The following is a 23,024-nucleotide window of genomic DNA, read 5'->3' as shown; positions in this document are numbered from 1 at the left end:
CATTTAGTATAATGTTCCCCATAGTTCTGCACATAGTATAATGCACCCCATAGTCCTCCACATAATATCATGCATAGTCCTCCATATAGTATAATGTGCTCCATAGTCCTGCACAATATCATAATACACTCTCCATAGACCTCCACATAGTATAATGCACACCCCATAGACCTACCTATGCTATAATGCACTATCTATAGTCCTCCATATAGTATAATACACTCCCCATAATACTCAATATAGTATTATGCATCCCATAGTCCTTCCTATAGTATAATGCATACTCATGGTCCTCCATATAGTACAAAGCACTCCCCATAGTATAATGCATGCCATTGTCATCCATACAGTATAATACATTCCCCATAGTCTTCCATAAAGTAGAACACAGACCCCTTATAGTATAATGCACTCCCAATAGTCCTTGATAGAGTATAATGCTGTCCTCATATGGTACACATAGTATAATCATTCCTCATAGTCCTTGATAGAGTACAATGCAGCCCCCACATAGTTCACATAGTATAATGCAGTCCCATATGGTATAATGCAGCCTCATATAGTATAATCTATCCCCCACGTAGTGTCATGTAGCCCCATATAGTATAATGCAGCCTCATATAGTATAATGCAGCCCCATGGAATATGATGCAGTCCCATATAGTATAACACAGCCACTATAGAGAATAATGTAGCCCCCATATTACTCCAGTATTATGGCCACCACATACTCATTGATTTTAAAATAAATAAATACAATACTCATCTCTTCCCACTCCGCCACTGTGCCGGTCTCTGCAGTGAGGCTTCTCAGCAGCTTCACTGCTTGGCACAGCATTGGACACTATGAAGTGAAGTCATTGAGCCCACTGCATCAGAAAAAGAGAAGGAATGATTGAGAGGGAGTGTCACCTGTCACACTCTCCTTCATCATTGATTTCAACTGTATCGGCATCTATGATGCCGAAACAGTTGAATGCGCTATGTGGCGGGGCCAGAGCCAATGCTGGCACCAGGCACCCATGACTCACGGTCTTATAGTGACAGTATGGAGTGAAACTATTAGCGGCACGCCACTGGCTGGTGGCCCCTGGGGGAGTGCGGACGCTAAGTGAATGTCTAGTTTGCCTGCCCCTAATGCTGGCCCTGATATAGGGCCAATACATTTCAAGAAAATGTGGATCTCCTAATGACCATTCAGCAACTCTAGCTAATAACAAAACTGTGGGAAAGTGATTTTGCTTACTTTTGATCTCTTCATTAAAGTCTAAATGTATTATGACTCCATAACTATGCAGTATGTGTGAGGCTTCTGAAACAATCCCTCTGTGTATGTTGGTATTGAATCAGTACGCACACCGAGAACTTTGTCAGACAGTGTCACCTTAGCGGCAGAGGCATGTATGGATATTCCAGGAGAGATGTATTCTCAGGGAGAAATTCTTGTGGTTATACACAACAGCAAGAAGTAAAAAGATGGTAATTTATTCTTCAGGGTTGTGCAGAAGATAACAATGACAATGATAGCTGACTCAATACTTAACTAGATAAAGGAAAAGGAGGTATTACCTGCATCGGAGCTTGACTACAGGACAAACTCAGAAAGCAAAATAGATTGTACAGCAGTAAATCAGTAGCAGCTCAATATAATACAATACTTTATAATTCCCAAATCGTGTGATAAGAGTTATTGGGTTGACTGTATTTATAACTCCTATGGATTTGAGAGGACAAGGTTTCCTTTAAGCATCACCACTTTTTCTACATGAGTCTACATTAGGGATTCAGGTCCCAAAGATGGGGTGAAAAGCCCCCATCATCGTCAATTCCGCTATGAAGGCAAATAATGATGCAAGTTAATATTGCTAAGAATATTTTAATAAAGAAACATCATGTGCATACTGTACAAAATTTAAGTCTTTACTTTCATCTATTTATTTCAAGAATACATCCCATTACACCTATTATTATAAAATCAATTTAAAAAAAATTTGTGAAACAGAGTATGAAAGTCTGTCACTGCGAAAAAGAACCAAATGCTACATTACATTACTTGCAGATATTACTGGAGCAAAGTTGAACTGCAATTGAAAACGAATGTTGTTCTGAGGAGTTATTAGTCATATACTATTAGTGTATTATGACTGTCGTCACTTGAGTTTACCACTAATTACGGGAGGGTTGACTTGCTGCCCTTTTGAGTGGTCTCGTTGATGTATACCCAAATCCTTAGACAGATTTTAATTGCAATAGTTTTGTTTTAAGTAAAGGATGGTATAAATTATCCCATGTGAAATGCATGATGTACTGGAAATTGTACAGGTATAGAAATCCCCTGGCGGCTGGACATTGAATCTATTCCTTTGAGTAATTTTATTGGAAAAAGTCTTGTCACCTCAGTGGCCCAGTGTTTATTCTGTTCTTCCTTTGACTTACAGTAATCCAGATGCTGCTGATGTCATGGATTTATGAGAAGCACTGAATGTACTTAACCCCTTAAAAAAAAATCAGTACACAGGATAACCAGGCAGCTTTAACTATTGCTGAGAACTTTTTCAGAGCCGTTCAAAATTTAGCAAGACAGATCCCTAACTTGGCACACCAGGAGATATTTCTCCACATTCAACTTAATTAGCATAGATTCCTTAAAGAATATGGACTCTTCAGTTGCATTTTTTTACAGAAGTGCATATACTTTGGGCTGAAAATGAATTTTACAATTGGGTTTTATTAACCCCTTCAACCCCAAATCTGTTTTCACCTTCTTGACCAGGACAAATTTTACAATTCTGACGAGTGTCAATTTATGTGGTAACATAAATTATCAATAATAATAATAATATTAATAATAATAAAATGGAACTCTTAAATGAATCCCAGTGTTAGGGCTGGCGAAACGCACACGAGTAAATATAACAATAGTAAAGGTGCGTTCGCAGCCCGGGGATCACCGTGCAGGAGTGGAGCCTGCTGCTACGTAACGGCGGCACTATATGGCGATACTACACCAGAATAAACACGGGTTCCGTCACCCGGACTGTACAGAAGTGAACTCTGTTGCTTCACAGATTCGCAGGGTATCAAGGAAACGCTGTGCCCTGTTAACTGACACAGGGAGCAGCAAATCGATACTAGCAGGATCCCTGCAATTCACCCCCACTATGCTGGTTCTTGACCCCGCTCTGACCCTCGGTGGCTTTTGAGCCCGCGCCTGAGGACCTGAGTCAGATGCAGAGATCGAGTGGGAGTTCCCACCCTACACTGACTGATTGTCAGGAGTAATAGAAGATAGCCACACAGAGTGCGTACCGCACCACACTGGCGGTCACTGCTGGTTAGACACAATACAGATCGTGCTCTTGTGTAAAGATTAGCCCTATCAGGCACTAGTTAACTCCAACATTCACGAGCAATCAACATCAATAGGAATGGGAATTATTAAGGAGCAATCACCAGAACAGGCATACAACCACACACACACGATAACAGGATTATACTAGTGCATGGCCGTGCAGCCTTGGAAACCTTTTATAGCTGTAGCTCTCCAGGACCTTCCTAGTGGACCAATAGGAGCTGCTACAGGATCTGAGTGTGTGACCACCGACCTCCAATGAGAGTTCTTCCCTTGGGCATGCTCAGAAGGAGAAAAGCAGGACATAGTCCAAGGAGCGCCTGCTCACCACTGAACAGTAATAGTTATAATGGCTGAACCTGGAAGGCCAGTAACCAAACGCACAGTATCTGTCTGAGCCAGGTGCTGGGACCAATGTCTCTGCTGAGCAGGCTCCACTATGGCTGGAGGAGAATGAGAGACTGCAGCGGAGGTGGTTCGCGATTCCCTCTGTGCAGCGGCGGGAACTCAACACCTAACACCCTGTGATTCTGAGATTGTTTTTTTCTTGACACATTGTACGTTATGTTATTGGTGAATTTAGTTTGAAATTTGTTGTGTTTATAAAATTACCAACACAGGAAAGATATATATCTTTGTACCGTGTTAGCCAGTAGATAGAAAAATATTTAGAATTGAGAGACCTCAGTGGTTGATACCTTTTAATGACTAACTAAAAAGATGACTACTCAGGTCTCTTCATCAGGCATAGACTAATACAAAATCTGAAGAATCACATATTTATACACAACACAGCATAGAAAAAAATAATGCAATAGATAAGACAAGTGATGTGAAGCAGAACTATCATTATGGGTGATAAACAGTTGTGGCCAACAATATTGGAACAGTGAATAGATAAGGAGTGTGAATGTTCTCTTGTCCTCTGATTGGGGTCTGGTTCTGTGTTGTGATGCCCCCACAATTTTGAGGAACAAATTCCTTATTTGATGTAAAACGACATAAATCCATGCAGCACATGCATTCCTGCACTGAGAGTGTCAAAGGTTGTCATAAGTTTATACTCCCAGATTCTCCTGTCTCTCTGAGATTTGAAGTTACCTTTTAATACAAGTAATTGTATGTCCATAGTGCTGTGATCAGGGATGCAAATATGTTTGGCCACAGGTAAATCCATTCTTTTTTATCTTATTGTGTGGTGCTGCGAATTCATCCTTATTCAAACTTTTGCCCTATCTCCCCCACATACAGACCCCCATTTGGACATTTAGTACAAATATTTAAATATACCACATTAGATGTGATGCAGCTGAGCTGAAAGTACCTAGGAACTTGTAGTCCTGATGTGAATTGGGGATCTTTATCTTGTCCGTGGTCATTTTAAATGGACAGGTTTTACATTTTTTCTGGTTGCAAGGAGAGGTTCCTGCAACTGTTGGAGAGGACAGGGAGCTCTTGACAATGATGCTTCTTAGATTTGGGGGCTGTGTAAAATACAGTAGTGGGGAGTCTGGAAAAATCAATTGTAATCGGGCATCTTTTTGTTGTAAAGGTTGTAATTTCCGTGCAGCTCCCCTTAGCACCTTCAGATTTGGATTGTAGGTGACTACTAGAGGCACCTGGTTATTTTCTTCTATAGCTTTGTAATATAGCAGGTGATTCCTTGATACCGAGGCTTAAAAGGGAGAGGGGCATTTGGTTTTTGAGTACAGAATTCGCTAGATTTCTTTTGGAGGTCGAGGAGCAATTTTGCTTATCTAGAGTGAGCGAGTAATAATTCCATTGATAGATGATGACTCTGAATGGGGACTTGCTTATTTTTCTGGATTTAGATGAAGCTTTTATTGGGAACATTCTACAGTACATAACATTTTGGATCACATATATCCTATGCCGAGCCCTTACATCAGGGTTTCCATCTAAATCTCAGAATGACTTGATTCAGATGAAGTCCCTGAGGAATCCATTCACTATAATGAAGCAGCAGAGTTACTCTGGACTCCATTTGGCCTCTGTTCAGTGGTTTCCTTCTTTTCATAGGTTCACAAAACTGTGGCCGATCACGCTTTTGTGCATGCTTAAAAAGACAGAGACCACCATATCATAGGCCAGATGCCATCCACAGTGCCTCCATCTGCTTCATTAATGAGAATCTTCCATTGAGAGTTATGTCTAAATCATGTATTTTAGAAATTTACATGGAAACCTCAATGTAAGCACTCAGCATCTTTGGGAGGCAGAATGACTAATCAACAGCCCGTGAAAAATTGGTTTTATTTGTATTTTATGCCACTTCTCATGCGGTATAAGTGATTAGACAGCTAAATGGCCCACCCCGTGTTAAATGGCCTGGGGCGATGCAGTCACCACTCCTTTCAGTGACAGTCAAGGCTTGGCTTTTACTTAAGCCAGGCTTCTGGCGGCAATTGTGCGTGCATTGCTTCTCTGCCTGCATGATCGCCATGACATAAATGTACATCATTTTGCAGAAACCACTTCCCCACCATGATGTAAACTTATGTAAAATGTCTTGAAGGGGTTAATTTTTGCATCATTTGGCTTTTAAGGCTGTTTGTTTCCCTGATCATTGCTGGCTGCCGGATTTGTAACTTTTCCCTTCACTGATTTACTGTATGACTAAAAACCACATGAAAGGATAGCTGAACTTTTATGCCATCATAAAGCAGCTGTGAGAAAGTCCCTAAAAGACAGATAAAACAGTCATAAAATTTCTGTCTTAACATCTGATTGACCGAGTTTTAGTTAATTCATTCTGTAGTCAGCAATAGAGAGTACAACACAGATTATAGACAGCAATTTACGGAAAAAAACTAATTGTAAAAATTATTGCTAGCCCTAAATATATGCATTTCAGTAAATACAAAAATCTACCTCTGAAAGTGCTGAATGTGACCATATATTTTAAAGTTTTAAATGATTCATATAATATAAGGTTGATGAGATGTTACATAGACTTGAGCAGAGCCATATCCTTAATTGTGTTTCTCAAGATGAGATGCAAATCAAAGAAAAATGCCATTTTAATATTTCTGTTATTATTTGAAAGGCATCTGTCAGTAAGGTCATCCTCATTTACATTACTGTATCATCAGGATTTATTGCACATTTATTGACATATGATTGGAGACTTCCTATATGTAAATGAGGTGCGCGCACTATTACTGTCTAGTTCACGCCGTGACCCAAACCTATTTTCCATTCCCATTCTATATTATGATGATTTATTCGAATGATTACTATCTTTGCCAATGTCATTTTTCTTCTCTCTACAGATGTTAATGAATGTGACATCAACTCGAACATCTGCATGTTTGGTGAATGTGAGAACACCAAAGGATCATTTGTATGTCATTGTCAGGTGGGGTATGCAGTGAAAAAGGGGACAACTGGATGTACAGGTACACCATGAATCTACAGCTTTCTCTAGCTCCAATTACTTCACGCCTGTGGACACAAGCATTCTCTTTGCCATATTCTGTTTTTCTTCAGTTAATAAAGTCTTTCTAACATGACTTTTGTGTTTTGCTCATTTTTTTCTTCCAAGCATGTGGTTGCATGAAATGGCCACGTAAGGAGGGGAAGAAGGTGCTCAGTAATATTTGTGGCTTGCATGTGCATGGTGGTGGGATTAACTACTTACTGGTTTGCATGGCTATGGGCAAATTCACTAGGTAAGTTTCAAATGCAACTTGAAAGACAAACACTAGGGCTACATATGGCTGCATATGCTTTCTTCATGCTCAGAACAGCTGAACATATGGGATTATGACACCTGCAATGACTAGCACATTATACTCCTCCATCAGTCAGCATACAATAGTGATACTTTGATCAGTGGCTTCTTCTCACCACATACAGTATATTAACATGTAGGGATAAAAAAGGTTTCCAATCCAAGCTGGTCTTTCTTTGTCGATACTTTGCTGAAACATGTAGTCCTTTAGTTCACTGAGCATTTCTTCTTTCCTAATCCCAGCTCTGATATTTATAAAGGTCTATAAAGCACAATAACATAGGGCAGCAATCCCCCAGCTTCAATGATATAGAAGAAATGCATTTGTACAGTATATAGCCACAAAGACTGTTAAAAATGAGCATTGCATAAAATATATTTGTGGCACACTAGTTTTCAGAGCAACCCCGTGTTTCACCCTTTCTAGCTTTTTGGGTCATGATGGGCTTCAGCCAAACAATGTGTTTTGTCCTTCACAGCAAGAGTCCCCTGAACCAGTGACCATTCGCTTTGGAATAACACACTGAGCTAGTAGGGAATGTGAGAACAGGTTGTATTTTGTAGTATTCAGGAAGAAAAATATTTTTCCACCACCAGGAGCAAAACAGTAACAATGCAGTGATATGACAAGAATCTGCATATCTAATCATATGCTGAATAGTTGCAAGTCAAATTTATGCATGAGATATCCAAGATGATTGTATATAAAATGATGGTAGTCTCACGTTCAATGCAGCAGTGGATGGTGAGATATGGAGCCTGAAAGTCAAACGTTCAAAACATTGGTTGTTACCCTTTTGCTCTTCACTGTATAGCTATCTAAATATTTATACAACTCATATTGTTAACAGTATTTTTGTGTATATGCAAATACATTTCCATTACTTTCTGCACTATGTTGCTGTGCTTCATACATTTTTAGAAATATTGGAGCTAGGATTGGGGACAATTACAGGCAAATTGACCTGAAGAACTGTAGAAGCCAATTTGTCTTTGGATCCTGTTTATCCTTATGGTTAATAAAGGTGATGAGTGGAAACTCCCAATCGTCACTTTTGTGTGGTGAAAGATGCAGCTGTATGACTGATCTCAGACTGCACAGCCTGAATGGGGATAAGCTGTGTTGTCATGGATAATAGTGGCTTTATTTTTTCTTTTCTAATCCAAAACCTAGACTATCCTTTTACAGATATTAGCATATTAAATTGGTAACCTTAACCCCTTAACGGTTTTGCGTTTTTGTTTTTTGCTTCCCTTCTTCTCAGAGCCATAACTTTTTTGTTTTTCCATCAATATGGCCATAGGAGGGCTTGTTTTTTGTGGGATGAGTTGTTCTTTTGAAGGACACCATTGGTTTTTCCATGTCATGTACCAGAAAATGGGAAAAAAAAATTCAAATGCGGTGAAATTGCAAAAAAAGTGACATCGTACACATGTTTTTTGTTTCGCTTTTTTACTAGGTTCACTAAATGCTAAAACTGACCTGCTATAAACTTTGCAAAAAAAAAATTGCACCATTTTCCGATACCCATAGCATTGCCATTTTTCGTGATCTCGGGTTGGGTGAGGGCTTATTTTTTGTGTGCCAAGCTGACATTTTCAATTATACCATTTTGGTTCAGATATGATCTTTTCATCGCCCGTTATTGTTTTAATGCAATGTCGCGGTGACCAAAAAAACTTAATTATGACATTTTGACTTTTTTTCTCGCTACGCCATTTAGCGATCAAGTTACTCCTTTTTTTATTGATAGATTGGGCAATTCTGAATGCGGCAATATCAAATATGAATATGTTTGATTTTTTTATTATTTTATTTTGAATAGGGCAAAAGGGGGGTGATTTGAACCTTTATATTTTTAAAAAAATTTTATATTGTTAAAACTTTTTTTTACTTTTGCCATGTTTTAATAGTCTCCATGGGAGACTAGAAGCTGCCATAACCCAACTCTGCTACTTAGAGGGGATGATCAGAATGCCTCTATATTGCAGAATTACTCACTTGCTATGAGCCCCGACCACTGGGTGGTGCTCACAGCAAGCTGGCACTGACAACCATAGAGGTCTCCAGGAGACCTCCGGTTGTCATGCCAATACATCAATAGATCATGTGACGCCGGTCACCGGTATGCGGATTTCCGGTGTGATTGCTAAATGACAGTGGCATTTAATGGGTTAATAGCTGCAGGAGGATCATGATTCCACCTGCGGCTATTCCGGTCACATGTCAGCTGTTCAAAACAGGGAAAGATGTGGGGTCACTGCCGGCGCCCACATTAAAAGGAGGGAGACGGACATCAGCATAAATGTATGCCTGATGTCGGAAAGGGGTCAAAGGGGCTACATATATTTTGCTGAATTTCTAAACTATAATGGAACATATGTAACACTTTAACTCTGTAATACATAATAGTTATGTAGATAAAAGTAGTAAAATCCCTTTCAGTGTGCAGTATGTTATATTCACCATATGACTTTCATTGTATTTATAGAGTAAGAGTATGCTGTCACACCTGCCACTATTCTTTCTGAATCTAAAATGCATTTTGCCATTGCCTGACAAAAACCATCAAGTTAGTACAAAGAGTAGTCTAGTGATTAAATTAAATCGATCCAAACAGTGCATTTGGAAAAAACATCAGAAATGAATGTACGGAAAATGATCCTCCAGTCCACTTATGGCTCACACATGGACATTTTTTTCATTTTTTCCAAGAATTTTTTTACACAATAATGTCATCCTCTACATGTACTCTGCAGAGAAATAGGAAACATTATACTCACTTTCTATCCACCTTCCTAACAAGATGATGTTTCCCTTTAACATAAAAGTACTGGTAATATTGTATCACAAGTCACCATATCATATATGCTTGACTTTATAATCTCAAAAATGTAAAGAATCTCTAAGAATATATGGTTACATCCATTTGGGTGCTTGACCCATAGTCTTTGTGACATAAATTTATCCATAATACAGTGAAACGCTAATTTCAGAATTTCAAATTTGTTCATATTTCTATATTCCGTTCAGATGTGGATGAGTGTGAGATTGGTGCTCACAATTGTGATCGACATGCTACATGTCTCAATGTACCAGGAAGCTTTAAATGTTTTTGCAAGGAAGGCTGGGTTGGCAGCGGCATCATGTGTCATGGTAGGCATAATTATTAAGTTTCTAAAATAGATAATAAGTTTATGTTAAGCAATGCAGAAGTTTTTCAAATGTTTATTGCTATCTCCAAGGTGACTGTAGCTCCATGTTGATGTCTGGTTGCCGACAGGTCATGGTATAATCACAGATTGTGCAAATCCGCAGTGTTTCTTTATATTAACTTTTAATAGGAACTTTAAAGGTGGGAACTCTTTTATTCTACTGTAACTTTGTAAAGGAACATTGAGATTACTCTATTTTATGACAATATCAGGATCGTACCATGACAAGTAAGCAACATGGAGTCTTAGCCTTACCCATACCTACACTCTACACTTTTAATTTTCCTCCTCATCTTGATTTATACATATCTATAGATTATATAGACTCAAAGAATCTTAAAGGGACTCTGTCACCTGAATTTGGCGGGCTCTGTTAATGGTCAGATGGGCGGTGTTTTCTGTTCTTTCATGCACCCCTTCCTTTCCCGGTGGCCGCAATATTGTCTTGAATTTGATTAGGTTTCCTCCATAGTACATGCATGCGCAGTGCAATCTCGCCTTGCACACGTGCAGGGTGCTTTGCCCAACTGCGGGCAAAGCCAAAAAGCATTAGTGCACATGTGCCAGCGCACTATGTCCCGGAAGTATTTCGCTGTGTTCTGGGACATAGTGCGCCGGCACATGCGCATTAATGCTTTTCAGCTTTGCCCGCAGTTGGGCAAAGCATACTGCGCGTGCGCAAGGCGAGATTGCACTGCGCACGCGTGTACTATGGAGGAAACCTAATCAAATTCAAGACAATATTGCGGCCAGCAGGAAAGGAAGGGGTGCATGAAAGAACAGAAAACACCGCCCATCTGACCATTAACAGAGCCTGCCAAATTCAGGTGACAGAGTCCCTTTAAGCATACTGTAGAAATGTTACTCAGTACCATAGCTATAAGAGATGCTGAGACAAAGGCATGAAAAAGTGATCTATAAAAGGCTGTTTGAACCCAAAATGAATTAAAAGAAGACATGCACCCTATACTTTCCAAACCAACTAAAACCACACATAAAAGTCCAGCCAGCCACATATATTTGCTCGGCAAATGAGGCTCAAAGAATGACTAACTAAGATACACTAAGAATCCAAACTCTATAGTTATTATTAAAATCTCTATAGCAGAAGGTAGAGAACAAACTACAAAGTAAGTTAATCATACATAAATAATGAATTGTGAAAACTGCAAGTGCAATAGTTCTACAATATAAAAGTATGACAAATAATGTGATATCCACTGAAAGTGCTAGCTAGAAGTAGAATAAAAAAGGGCTCTAATATTGGAGTCAAAAGGGTCCCATGTAAGTAACCCCATTGGTATCGCCACTACCACTAGACATGCAGCTTCATCTCGATTTATCAGGAGAGATGTTATTGTAGACCTCCTAAGTCACTCATGCCCCTTATTCATCATAACTGGTGTCACAAATTTGGAAGCTAACTTGAAGAGCATCAATATAATAATCAAACATCATTAAAAGCATTGATCTAATATGCATAGAAGTAATATGGAGGCCTAAAGATTGAGATATAATGTTATAGTAATATATTGATGTCAATCTTAGTATGTAACTGTCTAACTAATAATTTCTATGTACAGACCTTGATGAATGCCTTAATGGAACTCATAGCTGCAGCATCTCTGCCCATTGTCTAAATACCCCTGGCTCATACAGATGCTCATGCATTGAAGGGTATTCTGGGGATGGATTTACATGTTCAGGTAAAACTATATCAACTTTTTTGTAATATACTGTAGGTTTTTCTTAACAGACGACACAATAATTATTATGATTCATGAAACTAAAAGAAAATTGTAGAAAACTGAAATATGTAATTTTACAAAGAATGGTAAAGAAGTTTTTTTATTTCTTTTCCTCCCAAAAGTAGACCACCATTCCACTCATTTAAGTAGTGTTTGTGGAGCAATGGACAATCATTCAAAAGCAAAATTTAGTTAAAAAAGGGTTTTCCTAAATAAAAAATAAAGAAATAAATTGTCACTATGAATAAAATCTTAAGTACCTTTAATTATCAAGTCATATTCATCTTGTCTAGGCAGGTAATAGCTATAGTAAATTAAAATGGCCACCATCTTGTTAGATTGACAGAAACCGTGTCCTAAGATGTTAAAAGCACAGGAGACAGTGAGCATGTACAATAGGAAGTTCGACTGCTTCCCTTCATATAAAGGAAGATATGCTAACAGTGGATATTCTGATTTAATGCTGGAGATACCAGAGGTGCTGACTGAGGTAAGAAGAGGTTGCTCATACTGCTGTCCACCATGTCTATCTGATCTAATGATCTAATATTAGAGATAATAGGGAAGCTGAGGTAAAAAAAGATTCTGATCAGGCTATGTGCACACGTTCAGGTTTTTTCGTGTTTTTTTCGCGGTAAAAATGCTATAAAAACTATTAAAAACGCACACATTATGCATCCTATGATTTAGAATGCATTCTACATGTTTTGTGCACATGATGCGTTTTTTTTCCGCAAAAAAAACGCATCACGGTAAAAAAAAAGCAGCATGTTCATTAATTTTGCGGATTTTCTGCGTATTTCTCGCTATGCTATGCATTTGGGAAAAACGCTTAAAAAACGCACCAAAAACGCATCAAAAACGCGTGAAAATCGCGGTAAAAACGCATGCGGATTTCAGGCAGAAATGTCCGGTTTTTGTCAGGAAAATTTCTGCAAGAAATCCTGACGTGTGCACATACCCTCACACTGCTGTGCATTATGTCTTTCTCGTACAATACTGGAGGTCACAGGGAAGCTGAAATAAGAAGCGGTTGCTCACACGGCTGTCCACCATGTCTATCTGAACGAATACTGAAGATACCAGAGGCCACTCACACAGAAGAGGCCACTCACACGGCTACCCTGTTTTTCTGATCTAATACTGGATATACCAGGGGTACTGAGGTAATAATAGGTTACTCACACTGCTCTCCAGCCTGTCTTCCCAATCTAATACTGAAGATACCACAAGTGCTGAGATAAGAAGAAGCTGCACACATTGATGTCTCATTGTCTTCCTGACAGCTCAGTGGCTGTTATGTCATGAAGATAACCTATTTTGCAAACTTTCAAGCTATCTCCAGGATGAAACAGTGAAGCTTATTATTGCACATGTTTATACTTTTCTGTATTAGCATTCTATACCTAGTTTCTGTCAATTTAAAGTCACCAGGTTTGGCTGATATAAGATAAGGCCACTGCCTTTCAGGGCTTATCTACAGCATTTTGCCCGGCGCATCCCATTTTCTTATGATCACCGCCCTCCTTCTTGCTTCATGGCTCCCCGACATCGCGCTCTTGCGCAGGCATACTTATCTGCCCTGTTGAGGGCAAATCAAAGTACTGCAATGAGCAGGCGCTGGTGTACTTATCTGCCCTGTTGAGGGCAAATCAAAGTACTGCAATGAGCAGATGCTGGTGTACTTATCTGCCCTGTTGTTGAAATCAGAGAGGCCCAGAGCCTGCGCACTGCAGTGCTTAGCTCTGCCCTCAATAACAGGGCAGATAAGTACACTTGCACAGGAGTGTGATGCCGGGGAGCCTGTGAAGCAAGCAGGAGGGCGGCATCGCAAGAAGATGGGATGCACCGGACCTGGACCTGCGACACCCATCGGACCGGACCGCCACCCAGGTGAGTATAATAAAACATATTTTTCTTATCCTTCAGGTCAGATCAGGGGCTTTTCTATAGCATTATAGAATGCTGTAGATAAGCCCTGAAAGGCGGTGGCCACATCTTATATATCTTATATCAGCCAAACCTGGTGACAGGTTCTCGTTAACAAGACAGTGGCAATTTCAATGTATTATAGTGATTACTGACCTTGAAAAATAAGTGCAGTTTGTTAATTAAAGGTATTTAGGTTTATATTTAGACTGATATTCTTACATTGGCTACTGCTCTATGCTTTACAAAGTGTTGGCACCTACCAATTTAGATGTCTTGAGACGTAATGTATAAATAGCTTTATCATGCAGTGCCTTATTAAAAGCGCCATAGTATAGTGCCCAAATAACTCTTTGGACAGTTAGTAGTCATTTGTGAATCATAAGCCTTTACTACCAGTGTATCATTATTCATTCAATTTAATCTAAATACAACACTACCAAAACATCATAATTACACAAATATTGTCAGTCAATATTGACCATGCTACCTGGTTATGGTTACCAGATAACAATAAGCGATTTATTTTTCCACACTATAGATTTAAAGTAAAAAACATTCCCATAGTAATGAAGGTATAAGATAGGCCTTTAATTGACAACATAGTCAATGTAATTACTAGAGAAATGTCACTTATATTTTATAGTATAATAGAGAACTTTACCTGATATCATTAAACATCCAACAACTTTAAATAAAAGGATAAGCTGTTACACTAACTTTCATTATGTAAAAACCAGAGCCAAACAGGTTTCCAAAGAAGAATTATTGTTGAAGATCAGATTTACTATACCGTACATATGAAAAGCTGTACAATTTAGCAAAACAGTGCGAAGTGTTGTGTTTCAGGTTATGGTGTCCGACCACTGAAATATGTCCTTTATTATGAAACAGTGTTTGAGGGTGGAATGTAACTTGTCACCATTTCTTCTTGTCACGTACAGATGTTGATGAGTGTGCGGAAAATGTTAATCTGTGTGAGAACGGACAATGTTTGAATATCCCCAGCTCGTTCCGATGTGAATGTGAGATGGGCTTCTCTCCAGCTCCAGACAGTAAATCCTGCCAAGGTAAGGCCACAATGTTTTGTTTTATTTCAGCTACTTAACATTTGGATTGACTTTGTTAAATAGAAATTGTATGAAAAGCATGGTAGAACATTTACCTGGGCGGCAGTCAGTAGAGTAATACAATATCTGATCTTTCCGATTGACTGTATTCATTAAGATATGTACAAATGGAGAACAAATAACATCTGATCACTAACATAATTTTCCAAATTTGGTAATTTTTTAAAGTGATACACCTAGTATTCACATCGTTTCCACTAGATTAGATTTGTATGTCAACACGGCCATTCTTCTAGGAAACAGCTTGGATTCCATTACATAACTGGGAGATCAGAGTGCTTAGTAGAATCTTCCTATAGAAATTATATTTATTTGTTCTCTTGAACTGGTGGTGACCTGAATTGGATTGAAATACCATACACATATTTGTATTACTGGCTAGGCACAACATGGTTTTATAAACTAGTCAATAATATTTCTGTTGCTTAGAGATTAAACAGAGTTTTTTAATAAATTTTGCAGCATAAATTATATCTACAGTACATCAGTACGTCTATACATGGATTTAAAAGCTAAATTGCAAGAGCAATTCTACAGGTATGCACATAGTGACACAAAAGTAATAATTTCATATTTCTTCTTTTAGACATTAACGAGTGTTATTTTGAAAATATTTGTGTATTTGGAACCTGTCGGAATCTTCCAGGGATGTTTCAGTGTGTTTGTGATGATGGTTATGAGTTGGACCGTTCAGGAGGAAATTGCACAGGTTTGTATCATACGAAATGGTTCAACTTTATAAGCTAAGAAAAAGCTTAGTCTGCTAGTTTTGTGTAGACTATGGCCAACGCATTGCAAATGTTTTTCATTGTTTTGTTGCTGATTTTGTAGCTATTATATTTTTAACACCTATGATATGTTTAAATGCCGATTAGACTTCCTAATTATTCTACTTCAGTATTCCCATTTAGCTTAATTATATAATTAAAAAACATGAAATTCAAATGGCATCAGACAGCATTATCCGGCAGTAAGGTAGTAGCTAAGGGACACACAACTCTAGAAAGTCACAGGCCTTTTTAGTCTAATGGCCATTTGAGAGTCTACACTAAAATTCCTAAAGCTAATGTTGGGGCAAGAAGAATTGTAGAACCACTGCATACCCAACCATTGTTCATTTTAAAATTTATATATTATCCTCATCTCATACATTTACAGCATGTCTACATGCTATGCAATATATATATATATATATATATATATATATATATATATATATATATATATATAAATATATATATATATATATATAATGGATACAGAAAGTATTCAGACCCATTTAAAGTTTTTACTCTTTATTTCATTGCAGCCATTTGGTAATTTCAAAAAAAGTTCATTTTTTTCTCATTAATGTACATTCTGCACCCCATTTTGACTGAAAAAAACAGAAATGTAGAAATGTTTGCAAATTTATTAAAAAAGAAAAACTGAAATGTCACGTGGTCATAAGTATTCAGACCCTTTGCTCAGACACTCATATTTAAGTCACATGCTGTCCATTTCCTTGTGATTTTCCTTAAGATGGTTCTACGCCTTCATTGGAGTCCAGCTGTGTTTAATTAAACTGATAGGACTTAATTTGAAAAGGCGCACACCTGTCTATATAAGACCTCACAGCTCGAAGTGCATATCAGACCAAATGAGAATCACGAGGTCAAAGGAACTGGCCAAGGAACTCAGAGACAAAACTATGGCAAGCCACAGATCTGGCCAAGGCTACAACAGAATTTCTGCAGTACTCAAGGTTCCTAAGAGCACAGTGGCCTCCATAATCCTTAAATGGAAGAAGTTTGGGACCACTAGAAGTCTTGCTAGATCTGGCCATCCAGCCAAACTGAGCAATCGTGGGAGAAGAGCCTTGGTGGGAGAGGTAAAGAAGAACCCCAAGATCACTGTGGCTGAGCGCCAGGGATGCAGTAGGGAGATGGGAGAAAGTTCCACAAAGTTAACAATCACTGCAGCCCTCCACCAGTCAGGTCTTTATGGCAGAGTGGCCCGACGGAAGCCTCTCTTCAGTGCAAGACATATGAAAGCCATCATACAGTTTTCTAAAAAACACATGAAGGACTCCCAGACTATGAGAAATAAGATTCTCTGGTCTGTTGAGATGAAGATAGACATTTTTGGTGATAATTCTAAGCGGTATGTGTGGAGAAAACCAGGCACTGCTCATCACCTGCCCAATACAATCCCAAAAGTGAATCACGGTGGTGGCAGCATTATGCTATGGGGGTGTTTTTCAACTGCAGGGACAGGACGACTGGTTGCCATTGAAGGAAACATGAATGCGGCCAAGTACAGAGATATCATGGATGAAAATCTCTTCCAGAGTGCTATGGACTTCAGACTTGGCCAAAGGTTCAGCTTCCAACAAGACAATGACCCTAAGCACACAGCTAAAATAGCAAAGGAGTGGCTTCAGAACAACTCTGTGACCATTCTAATACCAAAAACTGCCTGAACAACAGAAACCATCATAACAACATAACACAAAAAATCAATTTAATAATAAACATGATTTTTATTAAGGACACCAATCAAAATCTACACAAAACATGACAACACACATATAACAGACAATTAAGACCAAGGAGGGCAGGGCACCACATATATTCCAAACATAATCTTTAGTAAAAAAGGGAGAAAGTCACAATGAAAAAATAATTGATAAAATGCTATGCATATAATAACTCCAGATGGTTCTGGCAGAGAATAGAAAAAAATGCTTAGTGCATATAAAGCGGAATGTATATGTATCTATAAATACCGCAAAGTGCAAAAGTGCAAATAGTGACCTATAATTTTCCCATACAAGGTGAAAATTATATATATTATCTATATATATATATATATATATATATATATATATATATATATATATTTATATATGTATATATATATACTGTATGTGCAGTGGCAGTTAAAAGTCTGAGAGCGCCTGGTCAAAATTACTGTAATTGTGTACAGTTAAGCATTTTGAAAGGCCTAAAGTTAAAGAAGACAACACTTTTTCTTTGTATTTTAGGTAAAAAAAAAAATGACACTTTTTACATTTAAAAAATTACAAAAAGGAAAAAGTGTGGGTATCCTGCATGGTTAGTTTCTAGTAACACCCCCTTTTGCAAGTATCACAGCTTGTAAATGCTTTTTGTACTCATCAAATAGTTTTTCAATTCTTGTTTGAGGGATTTTGATCCATTCTAACTTGAAAACTTCTTCCAGTTGTGTGAGATTCCAGGATTGTCTTGCATGCACTGCTATTTTGAGGTGTAGCCACAGATTATGAATGATGGTCAGATCAACAGATTGTGAGGGCCATTGTAAAACCTTCAGCTTGTGCCTTTTGAGGTTTTCTATTGTGATTTTTTGACTTGTGTTTAGGGGCATTATCCATTTGAAGAAGCGTCTTCTTTTCATCTTTTCAACTTCAGCTTTTTACAGATGGTGTTATGTTTGCATCAAGAATAAGTTGAAATTTATTTGAATCTATTCTTTCCTTTACTTGTGAAAAACGGAACTTAATATTTGGTACAGAACCCTTTGTTTGCAATGATAAAGGTCAGACCTTTCCTGTAGTTCTTGACCAGGTTTGAACTCACTGCAGTACGGATTTTGGCCCACTCCTCCACACAGATCTTTTTAGGTTTCTAGAAAAAAGATATTCTATTGGGTTCAGGTTTGGAAACTGGTTAGGCATGTCCAGGACCTTGAAATTCTTTTACAGAGCCACTCCTTAGTTGCCCGGCTGTGTGTTTCGATTCATTGTCATGTTGGAGTCCCAGTCATGACCTATCTTCAATCCTCTTACAGAGGGATGGAGGTAGTTGGACAAAATCTTGCGATACATGACCCCATCCATCATCCATTCAATAAGGTTCAGTCGTCCTTTCCCCATTACAGAAAAGCATCCCCAAAGTATGATGTTTCCCCCACCCTGCTTCACAGTCAGGATGGTGCTCTTTGGGTTGTACTCATACTTTTTCTTTCCTCCAAACGCGGCGAGAGGAGTTGATACCAAAAAGTTCTATTTTGGTCTCATCTGACCACATGACCTTCTCCTATGACTCCTCTGGATCATCCAGATGCACATCGGTGAACTTCAAATTGGCCTGTATATGTACTGATGTGAGGAGGGGGACCTTGCGTGCGCTGCAGGATTTTACTCCATGATGGCGTAATTTGTTACTAACAGTAATATTTCAGACTGCGGTCCCAGCTCTCCTCAAGTCATTGACCAGGTCCTCATGTGTAATTCTGGACTGATTTCCTGTCCTATCTCAGAATCATCCTTATCCTACAAGGCGAGATCTTGCATGAAGTCCCAGAGGAAGATTGACAGTCATTTTGTTTCTTCCATTTTCTGTTAAGTGTGCCAGCAGTTTTTGCCTTCTCACCAAGCTGCTTGCCTATTGTCCTGTAGCCAATCCCAACCTTGCGCAGGTCTACAATTTTATCCCTGGTGTCCTTACACAGCTCTTTGCTCTTGGCCATGGTGAAGAGGTTGGAGTATGATTGATTGTCTGTGTGTACAGGTGTCTTTTATACAGGTAACAAGTTCAAACAGATGCAATTAATGCAGGTAATGAGTGCAGAGTAGGAAGGCTTCTTAAAGAAAACTAACAGGTGTGTAAGAGAATTATTTCTTGTTGGTAGGTGATCAAATACTTATTTCATGCAATAAAATGCAATTTGATTACTGTATTTTATGGATTATAATCCAAATTATAGCTTCGATGGTGCTTACCGGCAGCGGAGGAGCGAGGTTCCAGGGTCGCTGCTGCCAGAATCTTCTGGCGATGGTGAAGGCAGGAGTTGGGTGATGGCTGTGGGCCTCACGCTAGTACAACAAGTGCTCGGTGGTGCGGGGGCTCCGCCAATATTTTGTGAAAGCCTGAAACCCCTTCTATGCGGTGGACTCCTGGAAAATGGCCACCAGAGGCAGCACATTCGCAAATTGAAATCTCGGCACTGAGATCTCATCTCCTGAAATCTCAGCTCCCGAGATGTCTATTGCGTATGTGCCTCCTCCGGCTGCCATTTTCCCATAGTACACCGCATTAGAAATTATGGAAGGTGTGGGGTTTTGGGCTTTTACAACATGTAAACAAAGCCCCTGCATCAGTGAACACCCCGTCCTACCAGCCTGGAGTCCGCAGCATCTCTTCTGCCAGCAGCGACCATGCCTCCTGGGACCCCACTCCACCACTGCTGACTATTTCCTCCCCAAAATTTGTGGTGCATCTAATGAACTGGCATGTCTTATAATTGGTAAAATATGATATTTTAAAAATCGTACAATGTGATTTTCTGGATTTTATTTTTAGACTCTGTATCTCACACTTGAAGAGTACCTACCATAAAAATTACAGACCTCTCCATTCTTTGTAGGAGAGAAAAATTGCAACATCAGCAGTGTATCAAATACTTATTTTCCTCACTGTATATGTTTTTTTGCCTAAAACACAAAGGAAATGTGTCATCTTTAATTTTAGCCTATTTAGAGATCATTTCATCTTCAACTTACATAACAGCTCACAATAACAGTAATTTAATTTTGATCAGGGTGACCAAACTTTTACATGCCACTGCATAACTTATTATATATTATATTATACATTATTATTATTATATTATATTCATATATATACACTGTATATACATTTAATACATAGTAACTGTAGGTCCAAGCAATGTGTATATCTTCACAATGGAGTTTAATCACATACGTCTCTCGCTGGTGACACAGTCACGATTCAGATGCAAATTCATACCCCAACCTCCTTTCCACTTACAGCAGTGCGGATCAGGGCCCCATTATTGTGGTAGATAACGGTCCCATTAATAGGACCCACATGTACTATACATCTATGGCATATTTACAGAATACAGCAATGTTTTATGTGTCTTGTACTTTTATATGTAGTTTATAGTTTTAGCTAACCTAATGGTTTGGTGTACAAAAGGAATTCTTGATCAGAATGTTGACATATGATTATTCATAGTACAGCAGTAGACACTAAATGTCAAGGATGTTTCATCAGATACCAAAGATATTCAGCATAATAAATAATAATCTTTATTTTTATATAGTGCTAACATATTCCCCAGCGCTTTGCAGTTTGCACACATTATCATCACCGTCCCTGATCGGGCTCACAATCTAGAATCCCTATCAGTATGTCTTTGGAATGTGGGAGGAAACCGGAGAACACCCACACAAACACAGAGAGAACATACAAACTCTTTGCAGATGTTGTCCAAGGTGGGATTAGAACCCAGGACCCCAGCGCTGCAATGCTAACCACTGCGCCACCATGCTACCCAGCATACAACAGAAATACATGAAACACAAGTAACAGAGCTACCTTTACAAAGAAGCGCCCCCCAAAAAATACCAGAACAAAACAGAATGTGATGCATTATGCACATAGCTATGTAAATATAGAGCTTGACGAACACAAAGCCACAGAATACAGACCTTGACCTGCACACAAACGGCTGATACACAGACTCCTGGATCTTAGGAACTTACAGCTCGGAGATCCAGCTCCAGTATCATGAAGCCATAGCTTGGTTGGACACACAAATTATCTTAGTTATGCTCTGAGTTACTTTTCCCTACAGGCAGATAGCGTAGCAAAAAAAAGAGTAAATGGATCAAAAGGTTTTCAGACTTTCAAATGATTAAACTCTAGAAACTTGGCAAAAGCTACAAATCTTGTGCATTTCCAATACTAAATAATATAATATATATATATAATAATATAATATAATATAATAATATAATATGTATATAATATACCTTTAACTATCATTGCTTTCTACAGATGTGGATGAATGTGCAGATCCAATCAACTGTGTCAATGGCTTCTGTGTTAACGTTCCTGGGAGATATGAATGTAACTGTCCACCCGACTTTCAGCTTAACCCCACTGGTGTGGGCTGTGTAGGTAAGAAGAAGCCATGAAGAAAGCTACAGTTATCAGTTTAGCTGGCACGCTTACTTGAAGGGTTTTAATTCATTTTTTAGAGAATAGGAAAGACTGACAATATTGACCTTTTTTCTTAGAACAGTCTGTGTGCATGAGGACATAGTATACTCTAGTATCTCTGCATGAAAGCTTTAACGCATAATGTGAAATAAACTCTAGGCCCATTAGGTGACATATTTAGCACTCAGGTCAAGGACAGCACTTCATACACGGCAGATGAAAATGCTTGACTGTTGATATATAAAGGTAAGCTTAAAGCTTGCTCTGGCCTTGTTTCTTGCTTATTTACTTGTATATTACAAGAAATCAAATGTTGCAATTTTTGGCTTCATCTTGGATACAGAGGTATAGGAAATGGAGCCCACTTCCAGCTCCAAATATGTAATTGTGCACTATTATGAGATTTTGGACTGCAAAGGGCCCATAATCTGTTCTTGCACAGGGGTCCTCTTCTGTTTGCTTTGATGTGTTATATTTTTAAACTGTGTAGTTTCCATCAAAATTAGTCACAAACTGAATCATAAATATTTTCTAATGCATTATAGATCATTTAGGAATAGTTGTGATTGTCAGAAGTTACCGTATATCAACTTTAATTAGAAGAGTAATCTCAGCGTTCCGTAATATGGAAGTTTGAATGAAACGTCACTCCAAGTCTAATTCCTAATATAATACAGTATAAGATTTGTATTAGTCATATATCTAGTGAAACTGATAGAAAAAAATGATATTAAATTGCTGCTTCTATTAAAAGAAAGTATGCACACCTGCTTTTGTTTAACCAGGCATTCTGCAATGCCACGACATGCAAAAACGTTCCAACTCTTGAGGAATCACATTGTAGCCAATTTGTTTGTCTTCTTAAACTCAGTCTCTCTCTCTTTTGCCAGTTCTGTATTTGGA

At 38.5% G+C, this 23,024-nt stretch overlaps 1 protein-coding gene across 1 annotated transcript in view; it reads left to right on the top strand.

Moving 5' to 3' along the window:
* FBN2 (fibrillin 2) overlaps positions 1-23,024 on the top strand; it is a 403,326-nt gene that overhangs the window by 248,352 nt on the left and 131,950 nt on the right. Inside the window, exons 31-36 of the mRNA XM_069753996.1 lie at positions 6,646-6,771; positions 10,141-10,263; positions 11,906-12,028; positions 14,944-15,069; positions 15,716-15,838; positions 21,957-22,079. Of these exons, the coding sequence (XP_069610097.1) occupies positions 6,646-6,771; positions 10,141-10,263; positions 11,906-12,028; positions 14,944-15,069; positions 15,716-15,838; positions 21,957-22,079 (744 nt within the window). The remainder of the gene's footprint in view (positions 1-6,645; positions 6,772-10,140; positions 10,264-11,905; positions 12,029-14,943; positions 15,070-15,715; positions 15,839-21,956; positions 22,080-23,024) is intronic.

The sequence above is a fragment of the Ranitomeya imitator genome, chromosome 1 (assembly GCF_032444005.1).
Source record: "Ranitomeya imitator isolate aRanImi1 chromosome 1, aRanImi1.pri, whole genome shotgun sequence".
In the NCBI taxonomy this organism is placed as follows: Eukaryota; Metazoa; Chordata; class Amphibia; order Anura; family Dendrobatidae; genus Ranitomeya; species Ranitomeya imitator.
This window is presented reverse-complemented; position numbering and strand designations above follow the sequence as displayed.